Below are 14960 nucleotides of genomic sequence, written 5' to 3'. Positions count from 1 at the left end.
CTTAAATTTCTTGGAAGAGTTTGAGAGGGATTGTTTATTCTTCTTGAAATATTTGGTAGAACTCTCCAGTGAAACCACCTAGTTTGGGGGTCTTAAATGGGAGGTTTTTGATTAGTGATGCAGTCTACTTTTATGAACTGTAGGTTTGAACATATTTTTTATTTCTTCCTGATTCAATCTTGGCAGGTTTTATGTTCTCAGAATTTCTGCATTTCGTAAAGGTTACCCAATTTGTGGGCTTGTAATTGTGCACAGCAGTCTCTTAAGAGCCTTTTTACCTCTGTGGCATCAGTTGTAATGCCTCTTCTTTCATTTTTTGAGTCTTCTCTCTTTTTTTCTTAGTCTGTTTAAGGATTGGTCAGTTTTGTTATCTTTTCAAAAAACTCTTAGGTTCATTAATTTTTTCCTGTTTTTCATTTCATTTATTTCTGCTCTAATCTTTACTGTTCCTTCATTATGCTATCGTTGAGTTTGATCTTTTTCTAGTTCCTTGAGGTGTGAAGTTAGGTTGTTGATTTGAAGTATTTTTTTTTTTTAATGTAGGTATTTACTGCTATCAAATTCTCTCTTAGTACTGCTTTTGCTGCATCCCATAAGTATTGGTACATTTTGTTTTTGTTTGTTCCAGGATATTTTCTAATTTCCCTTGTTATTTCTTGTTTGAACGATTGGTAGTTCAAGAGTATGTTGTTTAATTTCCACATATTTGTGAGTTTTCTGGGTTTCCTTTTGCTGTTGACTTCTAGTTTTGTTCCACTGTGGTCTGAAAAGATACTCAGTTTGATTTCAGTCTCGTATTAAGTTGGTTAGGACTTACTTTGTCACCTAACATGGGATCTATCTTGGAGAATGTTCCGTGTGCATGTCAGAAGAATGTGGATTCTGTTATTGGGTGGAATGTTCTGTGTAGGTTTATTAGATCCAGTTGGTTTATAGTTTCGTTCAAATCCTGTTTCCTTACTGAGCTTTTGTCTGGTTGATGTATTACTGAAAGTGAGGTAATTGAAATCACCTTCTATTACTGTGTTACTGCCCGTTTTCCCCTTCAATGCTGTTAATTCATAATTGTTGAATTGCTCCAGTGTTGGGTGCACATGTAACTCTTATTTCTTCCTGGTGAATTGACCCTTTTATCATTACATAATAGCCTTCTTTTGTGACTATTTTTGACTTAGTCTGTTTTGTCTGATATAAGTATGGTTACCATTGCTCTCTTTTGGTTACCATTTGCTGGAGTATCTTTTTCACATTCAGCCTGTGTATTTCCTTATACCTAACTAAAATGAGTCTCTTGTAGACAGCATGTAGTTGGATCTTTTTAAATCCAATCAGCCACTCTGATATCTTTTGATTGGGGAATTCCTGATAGTGACAGACTTACTACTGAAGTCTATTGTTTTCTCTAAGTCTTACAGTTATTTTGTCCTTCTTCTCATCTCTTGTCACCTTCCTCTGTGTTTCGTTGATTTTTTTTTTTTTTTTGTGATGGCATGTCTTGATTCTGTATTCTTTTGTGCTTCTATAGATTTTATGTGTGCTTACAATGGGGATGACATAAATCATCTTATAGCAGTCTGCTTTAAAATGGTAACTTGACCTCAATCACCTACAAAGGCTCCACTCCTTTATGTCTTCCTCCCCCACTGTATGGGGATAACACTTTGTTATTGATGTCACAGATTTCACCTTTGTATATTTTTACCACTGACACAGCTTCATAGTTATTTTTTATGCTTTTATCTTTTAAATTCTGTATCCTTATGAAAAGTGATTTATGTATCACTATCACAGTATTATGGGGTTCTGTATTCATCTGTATATTTGCCTTTACCAGAGACCTTTATATTTTCATATGTCTTTGTGTTATTGTCTAGTGTCCTTTTGTTTCAACTTGAAGGACTCCCTTTAGTAATTCTTATAAGGCAGGTCTGGTGATGATGAACCCAGCCTTTGTTTATCTGGGAAAGTCTCTATTTCTCCTTGATTTTGGAAGGATAATTCTGCCAGGTATAGTATTCTTGGATGGCACTTTTTTTCTTTCAGTGCTTTGTATCGATCATCCCACCCCTCTGTCCTGTAACGTCTTTGCTGAGAATGACGATGACTGACAATGTTATGGGAGTTCCCTTGTATATGACAAGTCGCTTTTCTCTTGCTACCTTCTACTTGTGCCTTTGAATTTTGACTTTGAATATAATGTGTGTCAGTGTTGGGCCTCTCTGGGTTCCTCTTAGCTGAGAGCTTTGTGAATTTGGGTGTCCATTTCCATCCTCAGGTCTGGGAAGTTTGGGGCCACTATTTCTTCAAATAAGTTCTCTGCTCCTTCTCTCCCTCCTCTCTGGGGAATACCCGTAACACACATAATGGTGTATTGAATGGTTCCCATAAGTCCCATACACTGTTCTCCACTTCATTCTTTTACTTTTCCAATTTGATAATTTCAAATAACTCATTCTTGAGTTTGCCGTTTCTTTTCTCTGCTTGATCAAATCTGCTGTGAACCCATCTAGTGAATTTTTCAATTGTCATTGTACTATTCAGCTCCAGATTTTGATTCTTTTTATAAGTTCTCTTTGTTGATATTCTCATTTTGTTCATGCATCATTTTCCTGATGTAGTTTTAGTTATTCATCTGTGTTTTCTTATAACACATTGAGCTTCATTAAGATGATTATTTTTGAGTTCTTTGTTAGCCAATTCACAGGTCTCCATTTCTTTATTTAGGGTCTATTTCTGGGGATTTTTCCCCCACTTGATTATGTTTTCTTGTTTCTTCTAGTGCCTTGTTCTTTTTTGCTGTGTTTTGTACATTTAAAAAGCAGCCACCCCTCTCCCATCTTTACACTGGATTTGTACAGGGGAAGACCTTTGCCAGTCAGCCTGGGTGGTCCCTCAATCCGTTGCTGGAGATGTATCTTCTTTGGGCTTGTGCATGTGATTCCCCAAATAGAGAGGTTTGCTTCTTTCTTTTTTAGGGATTTGTAATCTCTAAAGACTAGAGCTCCCTCTGGTGTCTCTCTGTGGTACTGCGGGTTCTCCTGCTGCAACAAGCTGCTGAACTCAAAGGCATCCAAACTATTTCATTTTTCGTCTCTCTGACCAAAGGCATCCAAACTATTTCAGTTCCCACCATTGCTGTACTTCGGGTGACACGGAAACCATTCCAGACGTTGGATTACCTTCTAGTCCTCTCTTTCCCTCCCAAGGGAGAAGGTGCGAGCTGGGCTATTTGTCCCGATCCGCTGTGCGTAGCATTGCTGCTTCTGTTACTACAGCAGTCGCTGAACTCTCTTCTCCATGGCAACCAGGCATCCCACATATGCCACTTCCGTTAGCATTCCAGATCAGGCGCTGTGGAAAGGAGTTCCTCGGGCAGCCCCCTGAAAAGCCAGAGCCTTGGACACACGTTCCACTCTTCCTTTCCCAAGGGAGAAACCATACACGGAGCTCCTCGATTGAACCAAGCTGTGCTGGCTTGGGAGATGGGCTGTCCAGGTTGATATGAAACCGCTTTTCTTATCAGTAGGACTGTTCCTGACTTTGAACTTGCCTACAACTTCTTAATTGGTTTCTGGGATTCGGACAAGGCCTTTTGGGATGTAATATAGTGGTTAAGTTGGTTTCCCTGTGCAGGGAATCTGGCCTGCGGCTTCCTATTCCACTCTCTTGCTGATGTCACTAGAAATACCTTTTAACACTTTTTTGATGAGACCTTTTACAAAGATCTATTCGAAAGTACAGGCCTTCTCTTGTGTTATGCTTAGCTCAGTCCCCTTCTCCTGAGTGACTTTTCTTGCTCATGGATTTCCCCCCAAGAAAGAAACCGTTTTCTAATTACCTGTCACTTTTACAATATTTATTACTTTCGATTAAAAGGTATCCTAGGGCGCCGAGGCCGAGTAGGGGGTTAGCTGCTGTCCTGGAAGATGGCAGCTGCCGCTGCACACCGGGGGTCTGCCAGGCGGCCCCGATTGTGCCAGACTGGGAGCGTTGGGCCCTCTTCTGATGATGGGGACCGGAACCAGTTTGTTAGGGTCAGCTTTGCAAGATTTTGAAGAACTGGACTTTTGGCTGCTTCAGTCCAGCTTGCTTTTCCCTACTTGTTGGTTAGTCCAGATGTGTTACACAAGTATTCCTCCAGCTGTTGGCAGGCAGGAGGGGCTGAAGTCTGCTGCTTGGATCCGGTGGCAGGAAAGGATGGGGACTGGCTGTACACCTTTCTACATCACTTGCCTTCACCTGTGGACAGAGCCAGTGGCAGGGAGTGAAGCTAACCACATACCTGAAGGTTTAGGGGAAAATATTTCCCGTTCCTTCTCTTTTGTTGAGGCTGTTTCCAGAATTTTTTTTTTAAAGATTTTTTTAAATTTATTTATTAGAGAGCGAGAAACAGCATGAGCGGGGATAGGGTCAGAGGGAGAAGCAGGCTCCCTGCTGAGCAGGGAGCCCGATGTGGGACTCGATCCCAGGACTCCGGGATCATGACCTGAGCCGAAGGCAGCCGCTCAACCAACTGAGCCACGCAGGCGCCCTCCAGTATTTTATTTTTTTTAAGATTTATTTATTTGAGAGAGCGCGAGCGAGCGTGAGCCCAGGTAGGGGACAGAGGGAGAGAAAGAAGTAGTCTCCCCACTGAGCAGGGAGCCTGATGACAGGACTCGATCCCAGGACCCCAGGAGATCAGGACCGAGCAGAAGGCAGCCGCTTAACCAACTGAGCCACCCAGACGCCCCTCCAGTATATTTTTTAAGCCTGAAAAATGTCTCTAGCCCTGCCATCTTAGATATTCAAAATGGTGTATGCCAAATCATGGTTTGTTGATGTGCTAAGCAAATGAAACATACCTTTCAAAATCCTTTATGTGATACCTAGTTTGATCTTTTCTTTCTTGCTATAGACAAAAAGTAGAATCTAAAATTTGTAAGGAAGCCATCAAAAAATTTCATTCTAATATGAAAGAAGAACTCATCAAAATGGTAAGTTCCTTGACATAAATTTGTTGGGTCTAAATGTGTTTTGCTCATCCTGAGGCAGTGTACGGTTATCTTAGAAAAGATTGCCTTTGCTGGCAACGTGGTAGAGAGCTCATTAGAACTGTTCATGTTTCACAGGTTGTTTTTAAACTAAATGCAATATATTGAGTTAATAAACATTTTAATTTTGGAAAATGCCCACAAATATTTATTTTTTCTTTTGTGCAGCTTAAAGAAGTCCAGATGTCAAAAACTCTGAAAAGGAAGAACACAAAGGTAAATGACGTGCGTTATTAGAAGCATACAGTCCCACAGAACCCTGACCCGTGCAGAGCTAAGTAACACCCTGACTCTGGGTTTCAGGACCTTCGCTTTGTCGAAGTTGTTTTTTCTTAGGCTTTTATTTGGTAGGTCTTGTGGTTGTGTACTATTAATGCATGCTAAGGGATCGGGATCCCAACCAGCCTAAAAAGGCTATCAAGCCCCAAATAACCACTTCCATGCTATTAAGTAACTAATAACTGTATAAGTAATATATACTTATTGTTTTTGTGGCTGTCAAAGAGTAAAACCTTTTAGAATAAAGAACTGTCCCAAGTCTCAAGGGGCAGCCCAGGAAGAATACTGCATTAAGGGCAAGGCGACCTCATTTCTTGTCCTGGTTCTGCTACTTTGACGTTGTCCCACCTTCTTGGAAACTCTGTACCACTGGGATGTGTGAGGAGAAACGAGCCAGTGAATGCCGGGCCTTACTTCCCCATCAGTGTATGGGTGGACCAGATGACCTCTGAGCTCCACACTTGCAGGAATCCAGGAATGGAAGAGCAGTTCCCCCTCCACATTTATAATAGAAATGGAGTTGAAAGGTATATATTTTCGTTTCAGTGATTACAGGCCGCCTTTGCTGGTTTTTTTCCTTCAGTTTTATTGTCCTACTGGTCAAGCCTTCATTGCTTACAGGGGAACGGTCTGAATGTCCAGCCGTGGAATAGTCTGGTAGTGCCTAAAAGTGATGGCTGAGATAATTTGTTACGTGGAAATACTCTTTTAAAATACGGATTGGATCAGGGCACTCTCCTTCAGTATTTTCGTAGTGTACCTACATAAAATCCCAACTCCTTGCTTGATGGCTCACAGGGTTGTAAAGATCTGGCCCCTGCTTTCTCTTCAGAGTTGTCCTGGAGTAAATGCCCCTGCTGTTCCCATTCTTCAGCGTCCCCTTAGCAGCACGCCTCACGAGCTGTACTTACGTCAGGTCTGTGTGCGGCGTCGGTCTTCCCTTCAGACCGCAGTTCCCTGAGGGGAACGATGGAGTCTCTTTCCCACTTCCCATTTCTAGCACCTGGTACAGGGTAGCTAGCAGTGCTCGGACATTTAAGGCGTTATTTTAACAAATTATTGTGTTACTTTAGATTATTTCAGATATTGAAAAGAAAAGGCAACGTTTGCTTGAACTCCAGGATGAACTGCTTTGGTAAGATGATGTCAGACCCCTCTGGGAACCTACCTGGAAGGCTTTAATTAGAGCACATCGCGTGGGGCTGCTACCCTCTGCTGGATGATACTGCAGTCCCAGGCTTTCTCTGTGCCGGGAAGCTCAGTGAAGGTGGTCGTCCTGCCCAGTTGGAGCTTTTGGCAAAGGAGAAGTCAGCACCATCAGATCTCTCAACTCCGGCCTATGAGGCAGCCCAGTCAGAGCCTCCGTGCACCGACTCGGGGACTAGATGCCCGGGTTTGAACCCAGGGCCGGCCATTTATCGGCCGTGCACCCTCGGGCAGGCTCCTTACCCCCCCAGGGCCTCGGTCCCTCATTTGTAAATGAGCACAAGACCCACCCTTCCCAGGGTGCTGGGAGGATGAAACGCGTGAACAGACACAAAGCGCTGCGCGGTAGCTGGCGTTCAGTCAGGGCTGTGTGCTCCCGGTTCTGGTGGGCGGGATCGTTGGCGTGGCGCTCGGGTGACCGCGCTCCCGTGTGCGGGGCCGGGAGAGCGGCCGCGGCTGCCCCCGCGGTGGGGTTCGGGAGCCGGTGCGAGCTGAGCGGTAGGGAAGCAGTCGGGTCCACTCTGTGCTCCAGGGTGTTGCAAAACGGCGGGACTAGTGGAATTAACAGAAAAGACCGCCTGTAAGTACAGTGGCGAGTTTTAAAGAGGCGGCCAGAGAGGTTGGGAAGAGGGCGAGCGTGGGCGTCCGGCGTGTTGGCTCCCCGTGTGGGCTGTGGCGCGGCACTGGCCCAGGGCAGAGCTCCCCCGGGCTCCGGCCTAAGGGAAACGGCGTTCGAGCGCGCTTCCCGGGCGTGCTGCGCACCGGCCTGCTCGCTTTACATATGCGCGCGTTGTCCTGCTTCATCAGAATCCGACATTTTAAAGACCAGCCTCTTGGTTCCTTTTCTAGATACAGTTCTAGGCGTTGTAAAGTACACCTTGAAAGGGCCCAGAAAGAAAACTGCGGTGTGCCGTTATTTTCTGACTTGACGTGTGTAAGACCTCAGGCCTGGGGCAGAGGTACTTACCCACAGTCCCACGCCGGAAGTGGGGGCCAGAATCTCAGGTCTGCAGACTGATGGCTGATCCTGCGCCCCTGACCACAACCCTTGTCAGCTTTTCCACAATTGCTGCATTTGTCCCCCAGATGCAACTGTTGAAAGGCCTTTTCTAAAACGGCATTAGAGGACAGTTACCTTTTACCTTTAAGAGAATAAAGAATTGGCAGCCTCTCCCCTTCCTGGTCCATAAAATTCCACGTGTCCCTTTCTGTCTTATAGGTGAGAACCTAAGCCCCTGAGAGAGAAAGTAGCCTACCCGTGTGGTTTCCATCCGGGCACTCTGATCAAGTTTTCCACTGGTTTTATTGGACCTTGGAAAATGGGCAGAGGGAAGGCCTTTGGTCCACGTTTCGTTGTTGCCCGGCTGGGAGAAGTTAACCGCAGTTCCCTCAAAATGCCTGGATGGCTTGTGGGCTGTTCAAGGCATCGTCTTCTGTGGGTTTCATTTCTGATTCCTCATCATGTATTGTATCTCAGAGTTTTGTCTATATTTTAAATTGGAATTTAGAACCTGTCACACATCCACAGTTTCAGAACTGAAGGTTCTTTAAAGACCTAGCCCCTCTGCCCTGCGTGGTCCTGCCTCAGTGGACCTGTGCACTCAGCCTCCTGCCCCCTAGGCTGTTACACTTGACTGTAGGCATTCATTTGGGGGAAACTTGTTGTTGTTGTTGCAGGTTAGAACCGCAGCTGAAACAACTACAAATAAAACATGACGAACTTAAGGAGAGAAAATCTTCCCTGAGGAATGCAGTGTGTTTCTTATCGAACCTAAAAAAGCTTCATCGAGATTATTCAGATATTCGAGAGAAAGAACCTCATGGAAAGGAAACGGTAACTTCAGTTTTTATTTTTCACTGTGATTCAGAAGATGAGGGCATCTACACAGTGGAGAACTTCTGGAGAAGCCTGGGGGAGAGAGAAGTCGGGGTGCAACATCAGTCTACCCAAACAGCGTCGCTGTGAATCCATGAAAATGTGTTCTCCCATCACCTCTTTAGCTACTTCAGGCGAGAGGAATAGAGAACAATCTAGAAACGCTGATTTTATTAAAGAGAACTGACTTAACAAGAGAGCACTTGAACTACTGTGCTTTGCTTCATGAGAATCGTCACTGTCAGGCCACACGGACCTGTTCTTTGTTCTGCCCGTGTTCACAGTAGCTTTTTTATCTGAAAACAAGCCATTATCCCCTACGCGTGGTAGGTCTAATTGGGAAACATGAAAGGGACATAGAGTAGGGAAAGGCATGGTATATTTTTGTTTTAATAAAACTTGTTGCTTCCGGATTTTTGCTGCAGACACTGCTGCTGTTACGATAACCAGCTCAGATCAATAGAAATTTAAGTTACAGGAAAAAAATATATATCATTTTATATAAAATGTAAATACATATATCTTATGATCATACTTGTATTCTTCACTTCTAAGTTTTTTACGGTGACTTAAAAGCCTTCAGTTTGTTTGTATATTAGATCTGAAAATAGAATGCTTTTAGATTAATGACTCGACTTTGCCCGGAATACACTACTCTTACTAACGTGTCCTTCACATGCCCGTAGGCCTTCTGTGCTCTGCTGTAGTGTCTGTCTGCCTTTGTGGAAAGTAGACATTGGGGGCTCGGTCTTCTTTCCTAAACCAGAACTCTAACCCCAAATGTTAGTCCTAGCCCTCACGCCTCCCTGAGAGCGAGTGTCCCATGGCAGCTTGACTACAGTAGGCTCCCAAGTATCTGTTTGACTGAAGTCCACAGTAATAGGGGAGGGTAGAGAAAGAACTGATTGTGTGGGTGGTAGTAATAGTTGCAGAGCTTTTCTACACAAAGCTGCTCTTTTCCTTACTAAGGAAGACACCTTAAAAAAATGAAATTAAACGGTTGTCCTAAGTATGAGCAAATTCTGTAAGGGGAATATAGTCCCTCATCCTTAGATAGAGTTTACAACATGAAGCTTGGCTTAGTTATTTCAAAATCATGAGTTGGGTTTTGATTTCTATTTTATGTTGGGTTTGTATTCTAATTTTGTCTTTCGTCTTCCCCATAAGTTTTTCTAGATGACCTTTTTTTTCCTCGCGAACTTTTATGGGCCTGGTATTCTCCTTCCATTAGTTCTTCCAGTAGACGTTAATCTGCCTTACAGTTTTCTGGGTTTAAAATAGGTATGAGATCAGCAGACTTGCCCAAACGTAGCCTCGATCCATACCAGGAATAATTTTGTTTTAAATAATTTAGATGCCACTGTTCCTGGAACCAGCTGGTCTTCTGGGAGGAGGTCAGCCTAAGCTTTCTAGAGCAGTTCCCTTGTAACCTTATTAATTAATTATGCCTTAAGGAAAAGGATTAAACCAGTTTTTAAAAAAATCCTAATTTAAAAGATGAAAGTGAAATGCTCTTAGCATTGAGCTGTATAACAGATAGGGCTATAAAAGTTCTTTTATGCATGTTAATCTAAATATAATTTTCCTTCAACAGTATGATTCATCCAGCCTTCCAGCTCTGTTACTCAAAGCGAGAACCCTTCTGGGAGCTGAAAACCACCTACAAAATATCAACCATCAATTAGAGAAGCTCCTTGACCAGAAAGACCAGTCTACTGAAATGTGACTATATAAAGACTAGTCCCCCTGCTCTTGCCTGTTGCCTTCTGATACTATACTTTTGTAAATAAAAATTCTTTGAGAAGTTAAACTTGTCTGCTTGTTCAGGCTGGCTTGTCACCAAAATTTACTGTTACTTGGTTCATAGTCATTTGGTTCAAATGACCATGTTAAGTGGCAAGCTGGGAGTGTGTAAGTGGTTTTAGAGGCCAGATCCAGACACTAGCCAGACACTGACCGCTAAGAGTTCTAACCTGAGGTGGCCGAGGGAGGACCCTGTCACACATCCGGAGTTCAGAGATGGGGCAGAAGGACCCTGAACCCACCAAATCTCCAGCTACCCACGGAGCAGTTCCTCCTGAACCACACCTGAGGCCTGATGGAGCCGCTGCTGTGCCGACGCCAGGGGGGCCCCATGGAGAGAGAGGGGTAAGAGATGGGCACAGGGTGACGGTGGGAACCCCAGCCCTGACGCAGTGGCCCGTGGGAGGAGGACTAGCATGGGGGGCGGGGGGGCAGAGCAAAAAAAACCCCAAAAACAAAACATCAGTTTGAAGGACAAAGAGACTTGTAAGTGAAGGAAACCCATTTACTAACCTCAGAACATCCGCCAGGCTGTTGGGAAACTGCTGGACCTGTGTGGGGCCGAGGGGCACCATTACTTACTCTCCCCCTCTGCCTGGGAGCCTGACTGGAGCAGGCTCCGGGCCTTCGGACCGCTCCTCCGGGGCTGGCGGCTGCAGGGCTGTGTGCACCGGGACCCGCCCGCCAGCCGGCTCCAGCCAACCCCCCAGGACACCCCCAGCCGGGTGTGCCGGGACCCCCCAACCTGTGTACAGCCCAGCTGCAGCCAGTCCCAGGGCAGTGCTAGTGCAGAGGACGCCAGGACCCTCTGGCCTGTGCCCACTGCAGCATCTGTGCCCCCCTCCGCCGGCACAGAGGACCCGGGGGCTGCCTGGGCCCAGGCAGCCCTGGCTATCCCACCAAGGACTAGAGGTGACTGTCATTTTAAAACAGACTGTTCTATACAGGTCAACATATATGAACGTCATGATAACCAAAACCCTAAAAGAGACAAAAGAACATGAAAGGAACCCAAACACTAAAGAAAACCATCAAACCGCAGGGAAGGGGCCAAGAGAAAAAAGGGACAGAGAACAACAAAAGCAACCAGAAAATGGTTAACAAAATGGCATGTTGATATGCTCCAATCAGAAGACAAAGTGTAGCTAAATGGGTTTAAAAACTGACCCATCTCTAGGCTGCCTACAAGAAACACGCTGCAGACGTAAACACAGACTGAGAGTGAAGGAATGGAAAAAGATATTCCATGCAAATGGAATGGGAAAAAAAGCCAGGGTAGCAATACTTAGACAAAATAGACTTTAAAACAAAGACTGTAACAAAGGACAGAGAAGGACATTGCATTATGATCAGGGGTCAATACAAGAAGAGGACAGAACATTAGTAAACATCTATGTACCCAACACAGGAGCACCTAAACACAAAGCAGGTAATAACAGACAAAAAGGGAGAAATTAACAATACAATAATAATAATACGGGACTTTAATATTAAACTCCCACTAAATCAATGTCATCCAGACAGAAAATCAATAAGGAAACCCTGGCCCTAAATGACACATTAAACCAGAGGGACTTAACATATACAGAACATTCCATCCCAAAACTACAGAATTCACGTTCATTTAAAGGGCACATGGTACTCTCCAAGAAAGATCGCCTGTCTCAAATTCAGGCCAACTGGAAAAAATACAAACGAGAAGAAGCAACCTGCTACTGAACAACCAGTGGATCAATGAAGAAATCGAAAAGGAAACTGAAAAATACCGTGGGACAAAGAAAATGGAAACAACCTTCCAGAATCTAGGGGACACAGCAATAGCAGTTCTCAGAGGGAAGTTCATAGTGCTACAGGCTTACCTCAAGAAGCAAGAAAAGTCCCAAATAAATCTTTATACCTAAAGGAGCTAGAAAAAGAAGACCGAACAAAGTCCAAAGTTAGCAGAAGGAAGGAAATAATACACATCAGAGGGGAAATAAATGGAGAATTAAAAAAAAGAATAGAAAAAATCAGTGAAACTAAAAGCCGGTTCTTTGAAAAGATAAAACTGATAAAACTCTAGCCAGACTCGTTAAGAAAGAGAGAGAAGGGCACCAATAAAGTCAGAAATGGCTGACACCATAGAAATTCAAATAATCGTGAGATTACTAAGAACAATTATACACAACAAAATGGACAACCTAGAAGAAATGGATAAATTCCTAACAATACACAACCTTCTAAGACTCACTAAGAAATAGAAAATCTGAATAGACGAATTACAAGTAATGAAACAGAATCAGTCATTTAACAACTCCCAAAAAAAAAAGCCCAAGACCAGGCGATTTCACAGGTAAATTCTACCAAACATTTAAAGAAGAGGTAGTACCTATTCTTCTCAAATTATTCCAAAAAATTGAAGAGGAAGGAATGCTTCCATATTCATTTTACAAGGTCAGCATTAACTGATAACCAAAACCAGACAAAGACATCACAAAGAAAATTACAGGGCTGTGAGAGCGAGCCCCATGTTGGCGCCGTGCTGGGCGGGGGGCCTGCTTACGATTCTCTCTCTCCCTCTCCCTCTGTCCTTACACCCCCTCCTTCTCTATATATACATGTTGTTGTTTTTTCCAGAGGACCAGTCTCTCTACCAAGGGCAATAAAAGCTGAAATAAACAAATGGGATTATATCAAACTCAAAAGCTTCTGCATAGCAAAGGGAACAACAAAATGAAAAGGCAACCTACAGAAAGGGAAAAGATTTACAGATGTAAATCACACATTCTGTAAAAGGTTAATATAAAAAACATAAAGAACTTACATAATATAAAAAAAATTTTTAAATGGGCAGAGAACTTGAACAGACATTTTTCCAAAAAAGATAAACACATAGACAACAGACATGTGAAAGATGGCTCAATACCATAAATCAAAACCATAATGAAGGGGCGCTTGGGTGGCTCAGTCAGTTAAGCGTCTGCCTTCAGCTTAGGTCATGATCCCAGGGTCCTGGGATCGAGCCCCATGTCAGGCTCCCTGCTCTGCGGGGAACCTGCTTCTCCCTCTCCCTCTGCCCCTCCACCCAGCTCATGTGCGTGCTCTCTCTTTTCTCTCTCTCAAATAAATAAAATTAAAAGAAAAAAAAAGTATCACACCTCACACCCATCAGATTGCTATTATCAAAAAGGTAAGAAATAATAAGTGCTGGCGAGGCTACAGAGAAAAGGGAACCCTTGTGCACTGTTGGTGGGAATGTAAGTTGGTGCAGCCACTGGGGAAAACAGTATTGAGGTTCCTCAAAAACTTAGAAATACCATACAATCCAGTAATCCCACTTCTTCCGGGTAGAAAATGAAAACAGTAGTTCAAAGGAATGTATCATACTTATGTTTGTTGAAGCATTATTGTTTCTTGAAGCAGCAAAGATCCGGAAGCAACCTAAGTCTCCACTGATAAATGAATAAAGAAAATGAGAAGTATATACAAACACGTAGGAATATTGCTCAGCCATAAAAAAGATTAAAAACCTGCCATTTGTAACCACATGGACTGAACTAGAGTATATTATGCTGAGTGAAATAAGTCAAAGACAAATTCCATATGACTACCTTTATATGTGGAATCTATAAAACCAAACAGAAACAGACTCCTGGATACAAGAAATTGTTGGTTGTCAGAGGGAGGAGGAATTGGGGGGGGGTGAAAAAGGTGAAGATGATTAAGAGGTACAAACTTCCAGTTATAAGTCATGAGGACGTAATATACAGTACAGGGAATATACAGTAATACGTAATAACTTTGTGTGATGACAGACGGTAACTAGACCTATCATGGGGATCATTTTGTAACATAAAGATAGCAACTCAGCAGGATATACACCTGAAAAGGATACTGTATGTCAATTATACTTCAATTAATTTTTTTAATAAGATTAAGAGTTTTAACCTATCAACAGACATGCAGAATTAAGCTGATATGAACATAGACCAATTCTGGTCAATCAATAAGATTTCTAAGCAAATTTTCAATAAAACTGGCTTACTTCAGTAAAAAAAAGGAATTGAGAAGCAAAGTGATCAAACTTGGTTTTTATAAACAGGTTTAATAAGAAGTTACTCTAACTTAATATGCTCAGGTTATTAAACTGTCTTCAGGCCAAATCACAGCCAGTTACGTAAGAGCTACTCTTGTAAAACCTGCACGATTAGCTCGTCGGGAATTTCACCCTCTCCGCTGCAGTAACCGAGGAGACCGTGCTCTGCAGCTGCGGCTAGTTCAGCATCTTCAGCAGCTTCCACAAAGTCAGTCTCATCAAGGCCATTGTCCCAGTCGGCGTCGGAAACGGCACCTTCTGACAACAGACCCGACGGTGGCTTATGAGGACTCTTGGTGTCACTGTTCATTGTTTCAGCTGCTGTGAACTCTTCTTCCTTTGGTTTGAAAGGGGGAATGTAGGGGGGAGTGGGAAAGGGAGAGAATACAGGTCAGTCAAGGAGAGTACGTGATGCTCTCACTCTACAGTCAGTCTAGGTTAAACTAAGGTATTGGATATAAGACCAGTTCTTGAGCAGACACTAAAATAAATATTCTGGATGATACTCTCTCCAACACAGTCGCCATGGGAATGAGTTCATTAATTCAAATGTCACTACCACTGTAGCTCAGACACTCGAAACTCTAAATTTGGAAGTCCGTTCCCCGCCCACCCCCATCCCGTTCCTCTGGTACATTCTTTTCAATATACACAGGTGGGGCTAGAGAGATGGTAGACTGAATTTTTT

At 43.4% G+C, this 14960-nt stretch overlaps 2 protein-coding genes across 4 annotated transcripts in view; one reads left to right on the top strand and one right to left on the bottom strand.

The window, feature by feature from the left end:
* CENPU (centromere protein U) overlaps positions 1 to 10165 on the top strand; it is a 34553-nt gene extending 24388 nt beyond the window's left edge. Inside the window, exons 9-13 of the mRNA XM_028099685.1 lie at positions 4898 to 4976; positions 5202 to 5249; positions 6386 to 6447; positions 8196 to 8352; positions 9989 to 10165. Coding sequence (XP_027955486.1) covers positions 4898 to 4976; positions 5202 to 5249; positions 6386 to 6447; positions 8196 to 8352; positions 9989 to 10120 — 478 coding nt within the window. The 3' untranslated portion in view covers positions 10121 to 10165. The remainder of the gene's footprint in view (positions 1 to 4897; positions 4977 to 5201; positions 5250 to 6385; positions 6448 to 8195; positions 8353 to 9988) is intronic.
* A 4100-nt stretch (positions 10166 to 14265) lies between these two features.
* Positions 14266 to 14960, bottom strand: part of PRIMPOL (primase and DNA directed polymerase) — a 48245-nt gene continuing 47550 nt past the window's right edge. For all 3 annotated transcript variants that reach the window (XM_028099889.2, XM_028099890.2, XM_088020914.1), the window contains one exon: positions 14266 to 14609. In XM_028099889.2, the coding sequence (XP_027955690.1) occupies positions 14361 to 14609 (249 nt within the window). In that variant the 3' untranslated portion in view covers positions 14266 to 14360. The remainder of the gene's footprint in view (positions 14610 to 14960) is intronic.

The sequence above is a fragment of the Eumetopias jubatus genome, unplaced genomic scaffold (assembly GCF_037043125.1).
Source record: "Eumetopias jubatus isolate StellerSeaLion01/CBP00866 unplaced genomic scaffold, mEumJub1_p1.0 scaffold_2, whole genome shotgun sequence".
In the NCBI taxonomy this organism is placed as follows: domain Eukaryota; kingdom Metazoa; phylum Chordata; class Mammalia; order Carnivora; family Otariidae; genus Eumetopias; species Eumetopias jubatus.
Note: the sequence above shows the minus strand (reverse complement) of the source record. Positions and strands in the feature narration are given on the sequence as shown.